This window comes from Pleurodeles waltl, chromosome 5, assembly GCF_031143425.1.
Source record: "Pleurodeles waltl isolate 20211129_DDA chromosome 5, aPleWal1.hap1.20221129, whole genome shotgun sequence".
Classification (NCBI taxonomy): Eukaryota; Metazoa; Chordata; class Amphibia; order Caudata; family Salamandridae; genus Pleurodeles; species Pleurodeles waltl.
In genome coordinates, this window is record NC_090444.1 from 1,703,513,084 (window position 1) to 1,703,534,459 (window position 21,376).

Here is a 21,376-nt window from a genome sequence, read left to right on the forward strand (position 1 = left end):
CAGCCCTGATTCTCCTTGACATCTCAGTGGCGTTCAACACTGTATCCCACTACACCCCCATCAAAAGACTCAACTGCATTGGCATCTAGTGGAATGACCTCAAATGGATCGCACCCTTTGCCTACCACCCTTCACCTCAGAACCCAAGAGCATCATCTGCAGCGTAGCCGAAAGATCCTCTCTCAGCCCTACCCTGTGCATTACCTACATGACACCCCTCAACATCATCAGAACCCACTGACTCGAAGTCATATCCTACACAGACGGCACCCAAGTCATCCTCTCACTCACCGAAGGTCCATCCACCACTAGAACAAACTTCTGCAACGCCATAACCAGTGTCGTCGACTGGATGCAGACTAACTGCCTTAAGCTCAACATGGACAAGACAGAAAAACTAATCTTCTGGAAAAACACCTTCCTGTGAGACAACACCTGGTGGCTCCCCAAGCTCAAACCCACCCCCATACCATCAGATCAAGTGTGCAACCTCAGCATCATGCTTGACAGAAAACTCACCATGAATCGCCAAATCAACGCAGTCACCTCCTTCTGCTTCCACACCCTCTGCATGCTCTGAAAAATCTTTAGATGGATCCCCATCAACACCATAAAGACCGTCATTCAGGACCTCGTCACCAGCCTGCTAAACTATGGAAATGCGCTCTACACTGGCAGTGCCCCCCAACTCCTCAAGAGACTCCTGACCATACAGAACACAGCAGCCAGACTCATCCTCAACCTCCCCAAATGGACCCACAACATCTCCCACCAATAGAACCTCCATTGGCTCCCGGTCTAGAAGAGATGCCAGTTCAAGATACTGACACATGCGTAGAAGGCCCTATATGACCAGGCACCAGCATACATCAACCACTGCCTGAACTTCCACCAACCTGCCAGACACCTGTGCTCCATCTCCCTAGCTCTTGCACACACACTCGCATTTGCGGTAGTCACAGCAGAAACCATTCTTCTCCTACCTCACCACCAAGGCCTGGATGACCTACCCCTCCACCTACGAACATCACCAGATCTGGGTTTTCGACTGAAACTAACAAAACCTCAGGGCCCAGATACCCTCAGGGGTGAAGAGCAGTGCTTTACAAATTATGAGTGATTGATTATGTTTGTTTGCAATCTTAAGATTTGGGTTGTGATAGACTCTCCAACTGCACATCTACTTGCTTTTTCAGACTCAAGTAGGACCTGACTGAACCATGGAGAAATCTCATTCCTTTCTTTGATAATGGACATGAGTTCAGCAGACTACTATGCCAGCTGCAGCACAGACCAAGCTACAGCAAGAGTAGATAGTCTCTAGGTTCCACAATTCACAGGTATATGGGGTTTAAAGCAGACTTTACCTTCTGTGTAATGGATTTATTGGGTTTAAAGCAGATTTTACCTTCTGTGTGATGAATTTATTCCAGTGTCTGAGATTCAAAACTAAGGGCCTTATTTAGAATTTGACTTTGAAGGGCCCTAAAGTTTGGAAGGAGCCAAAAGGGTATGGGTTACTGTGTGAGTGGTTCTCCCAACTAATAGAGAGAGACCAAGGTCCCCAATGTGTTTCATTTTTCCAAGGGTAATCGTTCACTCAACTCTTCAAGATGAAAATAAACATCTAACATGCCAAGGTATTTCTTATTTGTAGAGGAAGCAGATGTGAATTTCATAACCATGTAAAGAAAAGATAGAGGAGTATTAAGAGGATGATAGTTTAACATTAAAGCAATTGTTTCGGATAGGGACAACATATGTGCAGATGCCAAAATCTCAGTCCCTTCCAAGTTGAGGGTATAAGTGGTAAGAGCTACACTGTACTTCTTGTGATGCCCGATGGGGCTGGTAAATGAAAATGCTAGGTCCACTGGCCACAATCGTCAACTCTTAATAAGAGACTATGCGTGTAATATAAGTAAACAAACATGCAAAGTCATGATCAAAATGGCTTAAAATAAATAAAAAATGTATTTATAAATTATTTTCATGTCAAACACATTTAACGAATGACAGAATTAAGAAACTGTGCACTTAATCATTTGAACTACCTACCATAGCTGAGATGGCATATTTTCAGGTACCTATCGAGGCTGACAGCTGTCATGGTGATTAGGCTCCCACAGCCAAAGAAAAAGCCGGACCATCCGTACCAGCGGCACCCACTCCAGCCAAACACCCAGCGGTGGAAGAAGAAAGAAGCTATGGCGAAAGGTTTTCCTATAACTGCAAACGGAGAAAACACATTCACGTATATGTTGCATATTAGTTCATATCACTCCACATCAGTCATATTTAGAACACATATTAATCAACGGTATTTACAAAAACAACATATCTTATTGTAAACCGTAATAATAATGCTGGCCTCAGGACTATGTGCACTTTACCACTGCTAACGAGTGCTAAAGTGCTTGTGCTCACTCCCCTAAACATTGTTTGATTGGCCTATACCTAAATGGCATATTTAATTTACTTGTACATCATTGTAGAGTGGCATACCATATACCCAGGCCTGAAAATTAAATGCTACCAGTGGGTCTGCATCATTTATTGTGCCACCATCGTAAAACTTGCCCCAGACCTGCATTGTACACTGTATGCAGTGTCACACTGCCATGTCCACGTGGCATTTAGACCCCCTTGCCAGGCCTTAAACTCTCCTGTTTATTAATTATGAGTCACCCCTAAGTTAAGCCCTAGGATAGTCAATAGGGCAGGGATCTGTGTATTTAAAAGGTTGGGAATGTACTTTTAGGGTTTACTAGTAAAAAACTCCCAAATCTATCTTAAAATTCTGTGAAGCACATCCCTTCCATCAATCAATCAATCAATCAATCAGGAATTTGTAAAGTGCACTACTCACCCGTGAGGGTCTGATGGTGCTGAGGGTAGGGGGAAAAAGGGGGGAGGTGCTGCTATTGCTGGAACAGCCAGGTCTTGAGAAGTTTCTTGAAGGTGAGGAGGTCTTTGGTCTGGCGCAGGTACGTGGGAAGAGTGCTCCACGTTTTGGCAGCAAGGTGCGAGAATGATCTACCACTGGTTGTAGTTCTGCGGACCTGTGGGACGGTTGCGAGGGCGAGGACGGAGGAGCGGAGATGCCGGGTCGGGGTGTAGAAGGAGAGCCGTCTTTTGAGGCATTCTGGTCTGGTGCTGTGAAGTGCTTTGTGAGTTTGGGTGTTATCCATAGGATAACAATGGGGATTCCTTATTGTATTTAATAATCTATAATTCCTAATTGAGAGGAGGTCGATATCTCATGTTTGGTACCTATGGAATTGTAATGATAAACCCTCTTTAATTGTAAAGTCAGATTTTTCATTCAAATTTTGGCAATGCTACTTTTAGAGAGTTGGCATTTTCCTGCCCTTAGCCCTTTTGTGCCTGCAGCCTATCTTCGATCACATGACTGGGTATAGTGACAGACTTTGTGAATTCCTCCCAGGCAGTCACACAATACATGGATTAACTGTGTCTCAATAGGCCATCAACTGGCAGGACAGGAGGGCAGTGCTGAGCACAGCCCCTCTTGCACCTGAATAAGCTGTGCCCTGTCTCCAAACAAAAAGCCTAACAATCCTGTACTTTCAGGGAAGGGAAGTCAGGAAATTCCATGCACTTCAAAGAATTATTCCAGAAGTGTCTGCTACCTCCCAGAAAAAGGGCACTAGGATATAAAAATACTAGAGGTGGGCAATATATTTCATTTTGCTGGCGAAATTGGTGGTAGTTTGTCCACTCCTCATTACGCTTGTAATGTAGAGTCTGAGAAAATTCTGCCAACTGCTGCATGGCAGAGTTTTTTCTTGTGGAAGGTGTGAAAACAGTAACTTGGCGAGAGCGAGTATAATTTGGCCAGCGTGAATTTCAGTCAATGGGGGCAACTGTCAAGATTTCTCCAATGCAGGTGGTCACGGGCTGTTGAAGCCGATTGCGACTGTTCGCAGGCAGAAAGATGCTGCTCAAGTAGAAAATCTACTTGAGCAGCAGAAAAAATCTACTTGAGAAGCTGAACCTCTGGTGCACCGTGTGGCACTAATTTTTTAGCAAAGAATGAGCTCCCAGCATTAAATCACAGCGCGAGCAGCGCAACATGCATTTTTCCACTAGGTTGCTCCTAAATTTGGAATTTTGCAGAGTAAACCTCTGCAAGTTCCATCCAGGCCTCAAAAATAGGACCTTCAGACCCACTCTTCAGTTCACTGCTGGACTGCGGAAGGACTCTCGGTGGACTGCCTGCTGCTGTGACCTGCTGTGCACTCTCCTAGACTCCTGCTGTACATGGAAGAACTGCTTTGCTGCCTGGAGCCTACTTTGAACTCTCAGAGGCTGACCCTGCTGTTGAGTACTGCATTTACACCTGCACACAGGACTACAAGTAGTGACTCCAAGGACTAGTTTGCTAGCCTACTGTTCAGAGCCACAGGAACATAACGGGTCCAGCCACCTTGAATATACACCTGGACCTAGCCTGGGTGAGTCCTGAACCCCAGGAGGTCTCAATCCAGTCCTGGACCCTTTGTTGTGGTGCTAAATGCCCAGATGGAGGATTTCCAAAACTGAGGACTTAGAAAAAATTTGGCCAGAAAATGCTCAGGAATTAGTTGCAGACCGAGACCAACCTGCTCGTCTATTCACCTGAGGTGTATGGCGGATCAGATTGACTTTGTGGCTTCTCCCGAGAAGTTCTTCTCCACAGCAGCAAATCTGTGTTAGCAGTACTGCACCAAAGGGGTATCCGATTTTGTGGAACTGCCTTTGGCTACAGCCTACTGCTTCGTCCCCTGGAGATCTTCAACTTTTATTTTGGCAAATAAGTCAGAAGGTAAAAATCTTCATCGCGGCTTCGCTCCACGGCTATTTGAAAATAACTCTCCCTCCTCGGATACTCCTGCAGCCTTGCCCTGTTGAACCTCTACCTTCTCTGACAGTTTTCTTCCAAAATGTTTCTAAGTCAGAGAGTAAGCAGTGACTGTGCCCAATCTACTTCTTGTATCTGAACCGCGCTCCATTGTAGTTGGCCTTAAATTTAGACTTTGAGATAGTCTCGCACAACTAGATGTCCGTGGTTGGTGCTTTGATCTTCTAGGTGCAAGATATCACTTTAAACTTTAAAAAATCAAAACTCCGGTTCTACTTATTGTATTTTTGTCATTTTGGTGTCAAATACTTTATTAAAATGTACTCTATGTTTCTAAATTGGTTTGGGGTTTTTCTTGTATTGTGTTTTTACTTTATCACTGTTTGTGTGCTGCATTAATACTTTACACATTATCCTTACGTTAAGACTGACCACTTTTTGTGACAAGCTACCTGGGGTCAAGCAAAAGTTAATTTATTGACTTTTTGTAATTCTCCCAGCAAGAGATTGTGGCTATTGTTTGACCATGGCTCACGCCTCAGTCAACCAACAACCCAAACTTCTCACAATAGTATTCAGCAGTGTGGATCAGAACTTGTGTTTGTGCAGTACCATGCAGTGATTAATGTTATATAAAAAGCCCAGATAAATCATTTGACATCAAAAGTGACCACTTTTTAAAATTCTTCCTTAGTTCTAACTCCCTTTTTGCACCATGGAGATAGATCTCTGCAACTTTGACACTATCAGCAGGGCTAAGATGATGAAACTCTGCTAACAGAAGGGGTTGAAAGCAGACAAGAAGGATCTCCAGGTAGTATTCAGGGCCTTTGAGGAGTTGCAGAGATGGCAGGCCACCTCAGAGCAGGTTGAGGTGGATGACAATGAAGAGGGCGGAGGCCAGACAGAGGAGAAAGAAAGGGAGGACCCAGCCCAGTGTCCTGAACTGCCTGGACAGCCCAACTCAACCCGAGCAGATAACCTGGATGAGTCAGAATCCCAGGATGGAGCAGAAAGCCATGTGCCTGCCAGGTGCCTGACCTCACAGGAGTTGGAGGACAGGAAGGAGGAGCAGAAACTCAAACTGGAGTTAGCCAAACTAAGGATGAAGGAAAAGAGGCATGTCCATGAACTCAAACTCAAGGAACTGTATAGAAAACCCAAACAAGTGGAGACCAACAGTAATGGTGGCAGTGTAACAGCAGTGTCCAATGGAAAGGTGAGGGTCCACATACTCAAAAGCATGGTGCAGGGTTATGTGGTGGTAGATGACATAGATAGATGGTTTACAGCTTATGAAGTAGCTCTGTCAGGGGGTACACAAGGACACAGAGGAGTATGGGGGGGGGAGCTTGTGGAGGTACACGCCCACAGTGGGAAGGGACATGCTCCTGATACTAGAGGTAGAGGACCACTCCAAGTATGCCTCAATGAAGGCCATTCATCTTACAGCGAGGTAAATGATTTTGATGGGTGGTGCAAACTGATTTTGAGGGAGCACATGCTCAATACTTGTTTTATAGGGCTGCACCACCATCTGGTACATAGCAAGGAGACTGACCCCAGGAAGTTTGCTGAGGGGGTGGACCTCTGGGCCAGCGGTAGAGTGTCCAAGAAGGAATATGGCAGGTACTTCCAAAAGGTTGGTCAGGGTTCCCATAAGGAGGGGGAGATAAAAAAAATAGTTCTCTCAAGGCCCCCAAAATAGCTCTCAGCCGAAAGGGTCACAACCTCAATCTGGCCACCATAAGAAAGGTTTATTTGACAAAAATCATAACAAGTCTTCTTCTAAGTGCTGTGAATGTTATAAGTATGGGCATTACAAGGGTGATCTCAAGTGGCCCAAGAGGACACAACCTCACACTGGAGGAAAAACCCCAGGGTTGGCTAGTGCAGTTCTCTAGTGCAGTTCTTGGCGAGGAGAAGGCCCCAGTTAGCTAGGGGGACAGTCAGTAAGGTTACCCTAGTGTCCCTGGGTGATGTGGGGATGGTGCCTAAAGCCCATATGCCTTCTAATACTGCAAAGTATAGGCAGAAGGTCACCATAACTGGACACAGGGTAGAGGTTCTGAGGGACACAGAAGCCTGTATGACTGCAGTAAGGTGTCAACTGGTGTTCTCAGAGCAAGTGATCCCCAATACATTCCACCAGGTGTAGTAGCAGACAACCAGCGGGGTCACAGCAACCTGTGGCTCTAGTTCCCTTTGAGTTGGGGGTTTTCAGGTCTTCTGAATGTTGCTGTGAGCCCTGCCATGCTTGTAGATTGTCTGTTAGGGAACAATCTTGTTTACCCTGCCTGGAAGGAAGTTGAGCTCAAGTCACACATGGAAATGTTGGGGTTGCCTGTGTGGGTTTGTGTCACCCCAGGCCTATTGCTGCCTAGAAGGGGAGTCAAGGAGGTCTGGAGCCTGGAAAAATATCCCAGACACCTCCCAAGGGAAGGAAGGGTAGGGGACCTGGGAACCCAGCCCCTGAATGTCCCACAGAGGAGGTGGATGGTGTGCTGGAGGAGATCCCCCCAGAGCCCACTGAGGAGGATACTACCTCCCTTGGTAATCTGTCTGAGCTTGCTGCTTAGCAAGCAGATGGGGGACCCACTAGGGATGAGTTCTGTGAGTCATAGAGGGAACGCCCAACCCTAGAGGCTATGAGGCAACAGGCTATAGGCCAGGCATCTGGAGTTACTTCTCAAGATCACCATTTCTACTGAAAGAATGATCTCCTGTATAGTAAGCCTAAGGCACCCATGCATGAGGCAACAGAGGCTCTGGTAGTTCCCTAATGCTACAGGGCCTTACTACCTGGGCTGGATCAGAAGATACCCCTGGCAGGACATGTGGGGCAGGACAAGACCTTTGCCAGGCTTGCCCCCCACTTTTACTGGCACTGGGGGAAGATTTCCTCAGATAGATTCTGTAGCACTTGCTTGACCTGGTAGCCCAGTGGGAACACAGAGAAACGCTGAAAGCTCTCATGATTCCCTTGCCTGTTGCTGGCATCACCTTTGAAAGGGTAGGCATCTACACTGTAGGGATCAGGACTCCATGATAGCCTCTGACAAAAGGTTTATCCTGGTCTTGGTGACCATGCCACTAGGTACCCAGGGGACACAGCTCTGAAGACTGCTACGGCACCTAATGGGCTTGTTGGGAGATTCAACAAGACCCTGAATGGCATGATTACTGACCTACCTGAGCCCAAGACGTGGAAATGGGAGGTCCTCTTACCATGCCTGTTCTTTGCCTACAGGGAGGTACCACAGCAAGGTGTTGGATTTAGCCCCTTTGAGGTTATGTATGAGCACCCTGTTAGGGGACACCTCAGTGGGGCTAAGGAGGGACGGCAGCAAATTCCCAAGAAGCCTCCCTAGGATACAATTAGCTACAGGCTAGCCCTCCAGAACCAGATGGCCAAGTTCTGGAAGACGGCTTCTAAGACCTGTGAGGCCAGTCAGGTGGTGATGAAACACTGATATGACCAAACGGTTAACCCTGTGGAATTCCAGTCAGCGCAGAAAGTGTTGGTGATGGACCCAGTGGAGTGAGCCTTATGAGAGAGTTGAGAGGAAGAGGGAGGCCACCTACTTGGTGGACCTCAATACCTATGTAGACCCACTAAGTGTCCTCCATATCAACCGTCTCAAGCCACACTTTGAGAGGTCTGAAGTCATCATACTGTTGGCAACAGATGATGGGGAGAAAGAAAAGAGTGAACCTCTTCCTGACCTCCTATCATCAAAAGAGAAAGTTGGGTAAGTAGTGGGTGTCAACTTCTACCCTACCCTGACCCCAGAACAGTGGAGAAACTGTCTCCAATTGTTGGAGCAGTTTGCGTCTCTGTTTTCACTCACCCCTGGGTTTACTAATTTTTGTACCCATGACATTGATACAGAGGAAAGCCCCCTGTTGAAAGCACATTATACCGGGTATCTGACAAAGTAAGGTCCAGCATCAGGAAGGAAGTCTTTAGGTTGTTCGAGTTAGGAGTGATTGAGTATTCAAGTAGCCCCTGGTCCAGCCCAGTTGTGCTGGTACCAAAAACTGCCCCATCGGGCACTGCCCCAAAACTCTGGTTCTGTGTGGAATACAGGGGGCTCAATTCAGTCCCCAAGACTGATGCTCATCCACATCCACATCCCCAGAGATAATGAGTTCATTGATAGGTTAGGGGCTGCCAATCCTGAATACCTTTGTCTTAACTTCAGGGTACTGACAGATTCCCCTAACGGAAGGGTTCAAGGAGAGGTCACCCTTTTCTACCCCAGATCGCCATGTTCAGTTTAAATTGATGCTCTTTGGTGTGAAAAATGCCCCTGATACCTTCCAGAGGCTGGTGACCAGGTTTTGACTGGTATGGAGCCCTTCAGTGCTGCTTACCTGGGCAACATATCTGTCTTCACTAGCGGCTGGAATGACACCCTCTGCATCCAGAAAGCTTCAATTTCCTAATATGCGATTTCCTATTTGCGAATGTGAGTCTGTAGGAATCCCTATTTGTGAAATCAGCGGTTACATACATACTAATTTGTGATACCCAAATATCGATTTCTACCGACTTGCAACTTGGAAATTGCAAATCGTGGACTTCGTACATATAGGCCTAAGTTTGAAGGTAAAAATCTTCACCGCCACTTTGCTCCACTCCACGGCTGTTCAATGGCAATGCTCCCTCCTCTGACACTCCTGCAGCCTTGCCCCACTGAACTTCTACCTTCTGAGACATTTTTCTTTCAAAATGTTTCTAAGTCTAAAGGTGAACATTGACCGGGTCTAATCCACTTCTTGTATCCAACCCATTTTCCATCATGATCGGACCTTGCCTTTGACCTGGCGCTTTGATCTTCTAGGTGCTAGATTTCACTTTAAACCTGGTCCTTTGATCTTCTAGGTGCTAGATTTAACTTTAAACCTTAAAAATATATAGCTCTACTGGTTGGATTTTTGTCTTTTTGGTGTCAAATAATTTATGAAATTTACTCTATTTTTCTAAATTGGGATTTTTCTTGGGGTGTGTTTTCAGTGTATCACTGTTTGTGTGCTGCATACATACTGTGAGAAAGTCATCCTTTTAGCCACGTTCACCCCAATTTAATTCTGACTGATATAGGCAGTAACTGACTCCTGACTGGGCCCAGGGGTCTGCTAACCAGGGCCAGTGCTTTGATTAAAAAGGTATACAGTATTTAAGTATAATTACAATTGGCAATGACAGACCCCTGTAAGTCCCTAGCATGTAATAAGGTAAGAGAGATTCAAACTACCTATAAGTCCCTAGTATTTAATAGAGCAGGGGGGTTTAGAGGTACAGTAGATTTCCTACATTGGAATGTGCACTGCTGTGTTGCCTGCTGTCATTTTTAAAGGCAGCCCTGCTTTGCAGACTGGAGTATGTATGCAACTATGACTTTGTAATTAAAGGTACTTCCAAAGTGATAATCTACCTTATTTGTACATATGGCTGACCCCAAAGGTCTCCCCTATGTGCCCCGGGGGTGGGGTGCTATGTAGCCACAAGTAGGGACATTATAAAATATGTTTTATATGGCTTGGTGAGGGAAAAGCTGCCCATTTGTCCCTATTGTAGATACCTAGCTCCTTAGGCTATTATTGGAATATTTGTATGTAAGTATAAATATTGCTAGTGGGTGCTAGAAATATCATTCAAGGTCTTTAATAATTGGCAATGATAAATCCAACAATTTGCCACTGTTAATTTTTCATAACTATTATAGAAAGAAGTTATATGACTTTTTTTCTGTGAACCAAAGTTCAGTCTTCTAGCAGCATCTCCTGATTGGCCAGACTTAACTGGATTAGTCAGGCTGCTTTGATGAGGTGATAAGTGGACTGCATAGAGCAGAGATTATTTGGTGGGGGGAGGGCTGAAGAGCACAGATCAGAATGTGGGCTAGGTAAATCAAACTGGGCTTCAAAGAGAACAGGACAGAAAGGCATGCCTGCCAGGGTTACCCCTTCTTCCTGTACCCCCACAGCCAGATGGCAGGCCAAGGAATGGAATTTGCAGATGGGCTGGAGGAGGAGGGTTAATGTAAAGGAGCCACGCCAGTGGGTTGGTATAGCCAGGTCTTGCTCCTCTGGAGAGGAATCCTCCATCTTGGATTTTTAAAGTGCAGTGCTTTGATGACAAGAATAGGAGGAAGAATTGGAGAAAGCTGTCATGCAATAAATATGTGAGAGCTGCATAGCAACTTAGATCTGCTGCCTGAAACTAGAAGGGGAAGAATAAGGATTGCCCTGCTGGAACCCTGGTCTGCACCCAATGGACTGCTCTCTGAAGGACAGTTCCTGCGTCACACTGGGAACTACAGTTCTGAGGACCTTGCCTTTCTTCTAGAGGATTAAAAAGTGGACTCCTTAAAAGCAACAGGTTAACAGAGCCTCCCTGCACCATCTCCACAAGATGTTCCCCGCCTTGAGTGTGTCCAGTAGACTTTTAAGGATTTGGCCAGGTGCATTGTGGGAAATTGTGGTCTAAACTTCCAAGGACCACCTCAGAGCTTCTAGTCCCTTGGATTTGTGTTTTGGACATTTTGAACTACCTTCAACTGCGACCCAGCCTGAATTTTAAATTTGTCCCACTGAAAGCTCCTGCTCTCCAGACTGCCAGGATTTGACCGGGGCCTCGCAGAAAAGCAATTCGTCGACGTTGTATCGAAATTGGCTTGCTGAAAAGGAGCACACAACATCAAGAGAAAATCCTCCAGAAAATTTGCTAGGACCGAAGGTAAAATTTTGACTGAGGCCTCCCATTCAGTAAATCGAAGCAAGGTTCCACTGCAGTCAGCCTCAAATTGTGACTTGGTCCTGGTCAAACGCAACCAGATGTCCCCATTGGTGCTATTGGTTCTGAAGCACTAGATGTAGGAAAGTCCTTTTTGCCCTGCCCCCCCCAAAACATTTTGGACAGGTACTGGTGGTTACTGACTCTTGGATGTGCCCTGGGTAATGCTTACCAGTCCCAGGGCCAGTGCTCTGTGTAAAGTGGATATGCAAATTAGGCTAATTATAATTGGCAAAATGAACCTACCTATAAGTCCCTAGTATATTGTAGGGCATGGAGGTTTAGGGCCCCCAGCATAGGTAGTGCCCCCATCGGTGCACTGCTGATGTGCCCAGTGTCAATTTAAAAGCAGTCCCGCCTTGCTGGCTGCTTTTAAATTAAAGTTTCAGGCAAATTCGACTTTGGAATTAAAAGTAGTTCCAAAGTCTTAAACTACCTGATTTTTACATATAAGTCACCCCTAAGATGTGCCCTATGTGCCCCTAGGGCTGGGTGCCATGTAACTATAAGCAGGGATCTTATAAAAATAGTTTTATAAACCCTGGTGAGGTAAAACAGGCACATTCATTTTTCCCTAATTGTAGTGAATGGTCTCCATAGGCTAGAATGGGGAGACTTTATTTTAATTTTAAAAGTCCCCTCAAGTAACAGATACCAGAGGTTTGGTATCAAATTAATTGTTAGAATAAAGCCCACAACTTCCAGTTGTGGGATTTAATATAACTTGTTTAGGTAAAGAGTTTTAAACTTTACCTGAAAAGTTGCCAACTTCAGCCCTGGAGTGTTTTTGCTGCTGTGCTCTGATTGGCCAGCCTCTGGCAGCCTGGCCAGGCTGCCTTGATGAGGTGTGAAGTGGCCTGGCTCCACACAAAGAGATGTGCCTGGGGGAGGAGATCTCTCCTCAGCAGATGGTGAAGCAGAAGGGGGAGGGCTGCCAAACTAGTCTAAGGCAGGGAATGACATTTGGAGCAACCCAGCAACACCCTCACATCCTGCAAACCCAGACAATTAGGTGCCCCCTTGATTAGCTTAGGAGAGGGCAGGAGAGGGGTGTGTTTAGGATTTTTAGCCACACCAGTGGGTGGGCTCAGCCAGATGTAACCTCCAAAAATCACTTTCAGCCATGATGGATTTTTGAGGAATGTTGCTCCCTGTGACTGATGTTTGACACACTTCCCAGGAAGTGGTCATCACAGGGGGAAGGACCCTGCACCTGATTTGAGAACCAGGACCCCCTTGTATGCCACCCAGGAGCATGGATAAAACTGGCAGACCTGCACCCACACCTCAGATCCCCATCAGATTCCAACAAGTAAGAACTACAGGAGAAGAAGGACTGCCCTGCTGGACCCCTGGCCTGCACCTGGACCCTGGACTCTGAAGGACTGCACCAGCTGCACTCTTGGGCTTCACTACAAGAAGGACTTTGCCTGGCTTCAACTGGTTCAAGGAGGGACTTCCTGTTTGCTACAGGGGAAAACTTTGCAACCAGAGTCCCCTGCACCAACTCCTGAAGAACCCAACCAGCTGACCACTGTCCAGTGGCAAAAAGGAGTTTGCACCAGGTACATTCTGGGAGTTGTAGTCCACACCCCAAGGAGCATCTCAGAGCTTCTGGAACCTTGGGGTGAGCTGTGGATCCCAAAAGAGCCTTAAAAGAACATCTGGAAGAAGATGCAGAAGTTTGGAGAACTTTGGAGAACTTTTGGAAAAAAGCTCCATAGAGGGACCGACCCGCGGCGGCAACTCTAGCCGGCTTGCCTCAACCGCGACACGGCCTGACTTGCAGGTTCATCCCGGTGAAGAAAATCTCCAGAAAAGAGACTAAGGGCCTGATTACAACTTTGGAGGACGGTGTTAAACCGTCCCAAAAGTGGCGGATATACCACCTACCGTATTACGAGTCCATTATATCCTATGGAACTCGTAATACGGTAGGTGGTATATCCGTCACTTTTGGGACGGTTTAACACCGTCCTCCAAAGTTGTAATCAGGCCCTAAGTCCGAACGTAGGAAGTTGACCGAGACCTCCGAGCCAGCGTATCTGAGGAGGGCTCCAAGGACGTCAGGTTTGCCGCAGTCAAAGGATTTTCACCTCAAAAAAACAACTAAGTCTGAAGGTAAAAATCTCCACTAAGGGCTCCCGCAATGCGTACCCGAGGAAGAGTTCTAGGAGCTCGGATTGGACTGGCAGGTTCGTCCCGCTGAAGAAAATCTTCAGAAAAACGACTAAGTCCTAAGGTAAACTTTTTACCGAGGCATCCCGCGGGCTGTAGCCAAGCTGGGCTCCATCGCAGTCGGCCTTAAACTTTGACTTTGCCCCGGTCGAGGTGCAACCAGATGATCAGATTGGCGCTTTTTGTTTCTATGCGCTAGAAAGCAATAATTCTTTAAAAATTCATATCTTAGGGTTCCCCTCATCCGATTTTATTCGTTTTTGTGTCATTTTAAAGATAAAAATATTTCCTATTTTTATAAATTGATTTCGGATTTTAAAAATGTTTCCTGTGTTTTATTTAATTACTGTTTTGTGATATTTGAATGCTTTACACTCTGTCTCCTAAATTAAGCCTTTTCGCTCCTTTCCAAGCTACCAAGGGTTGCGCTGTGTTTAATCTACTGAGACCTAACTGGACCTAAGTGGAGGTTAGTGGCCTATAGCTACGTATAGGTACTTACCTGCCCTTACCAATAACCCATTTTCCAACACTAGAAAACACTTTTTTTTAAAATGTAACCCTCTTAACATTCACATCTCTGGTTCCCTGTATTGGATTTTGGTTGTTTTGGTTTCGCTTTAAAGATAAAGGTATTATCTATTTTTATAAATTGGTGTGGGATTTTTATTGTGCGTTGTGTCTTACTTATTTACTGCATTGGTGTTTTTCAATACTTTCCATACCTGTATCCTAAACTAAGCCGGACTGCATGCAGCAAACCAGGGTTGAGCCAGGGGCTAATGGATTGAGACCTTATGTTGGGCTGTTGACCTTATTGCTAGTGGTAGGTGCTAACATATCCCTACTAATAATCCATCATCCAACAAACACTTTACACATTGCCTCCTAGATAAGCCTGACTGCTATTTGTACTGAAATACCCAGGATTAAGCACAGGTTAATTTAGATCCTTTTAGTGGTTCACCCTGCAATGGGTTGTGGCTGTTGCCTGACCAGGGCTCACACCCCAGTCAACCAACAACCCAATTTTTCACAGTAATATTAGCAAGGATTCGAAGTACATTATCAACCATTTTCGCAGTGGTATGTATGAATGTTTTGCGACTGAAATGAGGCCGCAAAACATTCGCAATTTACTACCAACTTCAAGTTAGTGGTAACCCATTCACAAATGTGAAGAAGTGGCTAAGAAACCACTTCCCCCTTGTGAATGCTTGTAGAACCATTTTTTTAAGGGATGGCAGTGGTCCCACGGACCACTGCCTGCTCTTAAAAAATTATACCTAAATGTTACATCATTTTCTTTTTAAACGCATCATGCCTACTTTTAAGGAAAATGGACTGCATTTAAAGAAAAAAATATTTTAGTCACAGACATTGTGGTCTGCTGACCTCAGCAGGCCACCATCCCTGTGACAGCAGTGATTCCTAATGGGTCACAAATTGCGACCCATCTCATTATTATGCATAAGGTTGGTCTATTTGCTACTCACGAGGAATCGCAAATGAAACTCAAGAGTTTCCTACATTAGGAATACCAATTCCTAATTGCTATCTATTTTCCTAATCTTAGTGTCATCTGGCCCAGAATGTCTAAATCATTCTGGAAGCCACCCAGCCCTCTCCCTGACTCACCTCATTGCTCCTTGAGGAGCACAGCTTAAGCCATCTGGTGTGCTCAGGCCTGCCAGAAGAGCATCTCTGCGATGCCCACACTACTGGAGCCTGCTTTGCTAGATTACTGCTGTGACATGTTTTACTGCCTCTGCATTCACGCTTTGCCATGAATGACTGCACAGTGAGAGTTTTTTGGCACCTACTTTAAAAGGAAATTGGTACTGTTAAGGGAGATGACACTGCGGACATTGGCCTCCTTTCTTGTCTAATGCCCTGCTGCAACTGCAGCCATATTTCACTCTGGAGCATGCTGTGCTACCGCTAGCTGAATCTGCCTGAGGCATCAGGGAGCACTGTAAGACTCACTGATCAACTCCAGAGACCTTCATTCATCATCCTGATTTTCATACTAAAAGCACAAGGACACTCCTGGCCAAATATACAAAGAAATGTATTTGTGATTTCCTAATTGCAAATGGTTGTGATTCACAATTAGGGAATTGCAAACAGAAATGTACTAATGTGTCTCTGACGCATTTAGTGATTCCCACTGGGTCGCAAATCGATCTACCTCAGCAATATTCATGAGGTAGCTTGCAATTTGCGACCTATTGGGAATGGCCAAATATCACAGGGATGGTGGCCTGCTCGGGTCAGCAGACTACCATGTCTGTGATTGCTTTTTAATTTTTTGATGCAGCCCATTTTCCTTAAAAGAAAACAGGATGCACTTCAAAAAGAAAACTTTCAAGTTTTCTTTTAATTTTTTAAGAGTAGACAGTGGTCCTTGGGACCACTGCCTGGTTAAAAAAAATATATTCACCCACATTTCCAAAGAGAAAGGGGTCCTTTGGGGACCCCTTCCTCTTGGCGAATGGGTTACCACCTCCAGGAAGCTAGTGGTAAACTGCGAATGTTTTGCGACTGCATTTCAGTCGCAAAACATTCTTACATTGAACGCAAGTCACTATTAGGAAGGGATGCCCTTAAGATGCCCCTTCCTAAAACCGAACCGCACAATGGATTTGTACATTTCAAAAGACTTTACCAGTCACAAACGGCTCAATTCGGCTAACTGACCCATTCACGACTGCTAAAGAGTTTCAAACATCTGGCCCTCTATTCTCACAATAGGAAGACTGACCTATGTTTGTGTGAGTGTGTTTCCTCGACTGACACACCTCCACTCTTTCCCCCCTAAGAGGCAGACAATCTCCTGTCTTCCCATGAGGCCAACCAGTAGTGACTCAGTCCTGTATACTTTAAAAAAATAGAGCCTTTCTATGACTTTACTGTTGTCTCAGAACTGCATCGCACTATAGGACTCATTCACAAAGGTAACCTTAGACGTTTGGTTTACGTTTAGACGAAAAGTCCAAGTTTACAACTTTTTGGTATTCACAAAGGTAAGTTACGAGTAGTATCCTTATGTATGCACTCTGGGTGGATTATTTGCACTCAGGGCAGATCATCTGCACTTGGGCGGATCATCCAATATCAGGCCGGAAGAGGTAACCTTTCATACTAACACACCTGTGTCAGTGCCTACTATCCCCCCACCCAGCTAAAACTCCTTAGCCCAACAGCCGATCCCAGCCTTGCTGCACACATCAAAGTTGAGCTGCCACAAACAAACCCTTTCAGACCTTTCAACATGTCCCTGAATGTGTTTGTTGGTTTGGCCCTTGCTATGTGACAGGATGATTTGAGGAGAAGGAGGAGAGTACAATGGATATTCAGACAAAGGATAAACCTCTTTTGGATGTCCAGTTAAGATGTCATGGTCAAATACAGTTTTCCCCCGATATCATCTTGGAGATGGTTTGTGAGGGAGAGCAGGATCTTGACTTTGTGACCTGCCGCTCCCACACCATCCCAGCCTATCTCAAGATCCTAGCAGCTCTACAATTGTTTTGCTATGGGCTCCTTCCAGGCCATCTCCCAGGCAACCCAGTCCCAATGCCTGCATCAGGTACTGAGCTGCATCAACAGGAGAGCCCATCACCACATGCAAATGCTCCATACACTGGCCAGAAGGCAAAGGGTAGGTAGGGATTTCTACCTCATGTACCGCTTTCCAAGTGTGCTGGGTACTATTGATTGCACTCATGTGGCTCTTCAGCCACCTCGCCACGATATACACATCTTCTATAGCAGACACCGCTGGCACTCTATCAATGTGGAGGGTGTCTGTGATGCCAGTGGTAGTTTTATTGATGCGCATGCTGTGTTCCCAGGCAGTACCCATGACAGCTAGGAATTCTACAGGTCACCTCTCGTCCGGCGGATGGCAGCGACAGAATTTGGCAACATGTGGCTACTTGGTAAGTACCAAGCACCACACAGGTATGATATGTGCAATTGTTTTTAATATGCACATTATACCATTATACATCAATAATCCTCATGCAACATACATGCTCCCAACAGACACAGCATGTACCATTTCATACATCATGTACTGTACAAATGCAAGAGGGACATGACAAATATTCTTCCATTTCCTTCCTCAGGTGATGCTGCATATGTACTCTCCCCTCATTTCCTCACACCATACAAATGTGCAACCACTGTAACTCAGCCGATGGACAATAGAGCACACAGATGTACACGCGCCGTAATTTAGTGCAGTTTCAGTCTTCTGAAGTCAAGATTCAGATGGCTTGACTGTACGGGGGTTGCTGCTGTACTCCCCTCAAGTTCTGTGCAATATCATAGTGGCCTGTTGTGTTTTGCACAACATAGTATTAAATCCTGGCTTAAACATACATCTGGACTCGCATCTAGGTCTGAATTTGGGCAACCCGGCCATTGTACAAAACAGAAAGCAGGGTATGCAGGTGTGACCAGCTAGATTACACTTTTTTAACCCCAAGCAACTTGTTGTGTCATGGCCTTCACGTGGTTTGCAGTCTGTTGTCAATGATGATTGAAGGACTTTTAACACGCTGCCCAGAAATTCCATCCTAACACTATTTTGTAAGTCATACATGATGTCTGTAAAAAACAGCAGATGCAAAGAGTCAAAGACTGGCCATACAATATGTTATGTGTACATGTCAGGGATTAGTGTGGACAATGTCTCTAAGGGCCACATTGACTCAGGGGAGTAAATGTAAGCATATGTGAGACCTCCCTGGGCACTTTCACAAAAGTGGTCTGATTCACAAAGAGTCTCTGCCCTTGGGGTGGTGGTACCACATCAGAAGATGAGCTCTTGTATTGATGGAGAAATTCTTGCCATTACATTTCACAGTGTAGAGATCCTGCTCTAAGTGTGAAGACTCCATCACAACTGTGTGGCCTCTGCCACGATGGCAGAGGTCCTTCATGAACCTGGTCCCTTGTCTGTGCGTGTGTGGGAAATCATGTGGCAGTGTGGCCATGTCTGTCATATGTAAACCATGGGACAAGTTGACACGTGTAGAGACATGGAAAGCCCAGGCTCATAGACGCCATGTTTGCCAGCTGCTCGTGGGATGTATCACTCCAGGCTTGTGGGATACTATAGGGGAAACTGGGACATTTGTTCCTGTTTCAAAAGGGAATGACAAAGACTACAAGACCCAGAATTCATCATGATCATGTGGCCTGGCTCAGCACATCATGAATAGACCTGGAGAGCGTGGCAAGGCTGTGTGATTAGGAACAGTCTTCCTAATGAATCAGACTAACACCTACTGGTCACATTTAAATGTTTATCCATTTTTTATTGTGTGTAATGGAGAATGCATCACACATGCAGGCCTAATGTACCCCTAAGATGACATGTCACTATCTCTTCTCAACTCAATAGGTACCTTGCAAGATATATGACATGGAGTAGCTGCCACTATCTGAGCAGGTAACCCTCACACCCTTCTCAAATGGTACATCTAAGCCTATCACAGGTAACAAGACACATTACCCTGCAGCATTCAGTGAATAAACTCTACTGGCTGAATTTTACTAAGTGTCCCAGGTACACAATATAATTGTGCACCCACTCTGTGCACCCCCAAGGTACTTCTGTAGGACAGAAAGGGCAGCATATGCTTGTGCTGCCCTTTCTGTCATACGGATAGTGCTGGTGTACATATAGGCCCTCATTCTGACCCTGGCGGTCTTTGACCGCCAGGGCGGAGGACCGCGGGAGCACCGCCGACAGGCCGGCGGTGCTCCAATGGGGATTCCGACTGCGGCGGTAAAGCCGCGGTCGGACCGGCACCACTGGCGGGGTCTCGCCAGTGTACCGCGGCCCCATTGAATCCTCCGCGGCGGCGCAGCTTGCTGCACCGCCGCGGGGATTCCGACCCCCACTACCGCCATCCAGATCCTGGCGGTCGGACCGCCGAGATCCGGATGGCGGTAGGGGGGGTCGCGGGGCCCCTGGGGGCCCCTGCAGTGCCCATGCCACTGGCATGGGCATTGCAGGGGCCCCCGTAAGAGGGCCCCTACATGTATTTCACTGTCTGCTGCGCAGACAGTGAAATACGCGACGGGTGCAACTGCACCCGTCGCACAGCTTCCACTCCGCCGGCTCGATTCCGAGCCGGCTTCATCGTGGAAGCCTCTTTCCCGCTGGGCTGGCTGGCGGTCTGAAGGCGACCGCCCGCCAGCCCAGCGGGAAAGTCAGAATTACCGCCGCGGTCTTTCGACCGCGGAACGGTAACCTGACGGCGGGACTTTGGCGGGCGGCCTCCGCCGCCCGCCAAGGTCAGAATGAGGGCCATAGTGCCTGCACTAGCAACAGCGGGTGTCCACTCACAAGCATGGGGGCATAGTCCCAAGCTAATGATGGAATCCCTTTGCCACAGCATCCATGTCACATATTAGATGCAGGTGCAGAGGCAAATAAGCTGTCAGATGGTGCACTTATAGTGCACCTCCTAAAAATTGGGGCACTCTCAGTGCATCCCCTGAAGTCAGCCCTCTGTAGGTGAGAAAGGTGATCCTACGGACCCCACAGACATACCTTTGCAGGTGGGTGTATTCACTCACTACACCTGCCTGCCAGGGCATCTCTAATCCCCCTCAAATTTGCATGCAAGGAGCAACTGCTTTAAGACAGCTCCTTTTTTCACTCGACTGTGCTACCCCCAGGGCAGCGCAAATGTGACGCTGCTCTGGGGGCACTGTATTTAATGTAAAGGGCACACTTTCCTGGTCTGCACTTTTTTAACGCTCCAGCGTGGTGCAAACTTAGAAAGTGTGCTCTATGTGTAATAAGGCCCCAGTTATCAATGTGGACAGCAGCATGCATTTGTTTATCTGGGCCCACATAATGCTCAGACTACCTATTAAGCACCCCTCAGTGAGTATACCCATATCAGTATCACTGAATATGTGGGTGCCACATTCCCAGGTCCCTCAGCCATGGTGGGTGAGGTGGGTTCAAATGTGCAGCAGGATGGCATAGGATACTGTTTGGAGGCTGACTTTGAATGACCAGAAAATGGATTTCAGCCACTCCATGTATTGAAGGGTTTGGAGTGCTGCTCCCTAGAGATGGACAATATCATGAAACACAAATATGGGCCTGATTTACAATGGCCCCCCGTACTTGGAAGTCTCATTCTGGAGAATCCGCCCCAAGTACAATGACTGAAGGGCCTCGGCCACTGGTGCGGAGGCTGTTTGCGGGGTCGGACTGGCCATAGAGGATATTGGGCATTTCCCTGGCTGGAGTGGTGGGGCACAGTTTTGTTATTGGGTGTTGGTTCCGAATTGGTGCTGCAATATGGTCCCCGTGACAAAAACAGCAAACCTGCATAATCCACACACTTGTGTTTCCTGGCTCTGAGTAGTGAATGGTCTGACAAAATTGCCAGTGCTGCTCTGGGTTCCCAAACCTGCTCTGGCCATTTGTGAATCAGGCCCTATGTGTCCAGGGATAAACATCACTACCTGCTCCTACTTTGGTGAGTTACTAC

General features: G+C 46.5%; 1 protein-coding gene across 1 annotated transcript in view; it reads right to left on the minus strand.

Annotated features, from left to right (window-relative positions):
- OPN5 (opsin 5) overlaps positions 1 to 21,376 on the minus strand; it is a 344,280-nt gene that overhangs the window by 64,714 nt on the left and 258,190 nt on the right. Inside the window, exon 4 of the mRNA XM_069236052.1 lies at positions 2,059 to 2,229. Within this exon, the coding sequence (XP_069092153.1) occupies positions 2,059 to 2,229 (171 nt within the window). The remainder of the gene's footprint in view (positions 1 to 2,058; positions 2,230 to 21,376) is intronic.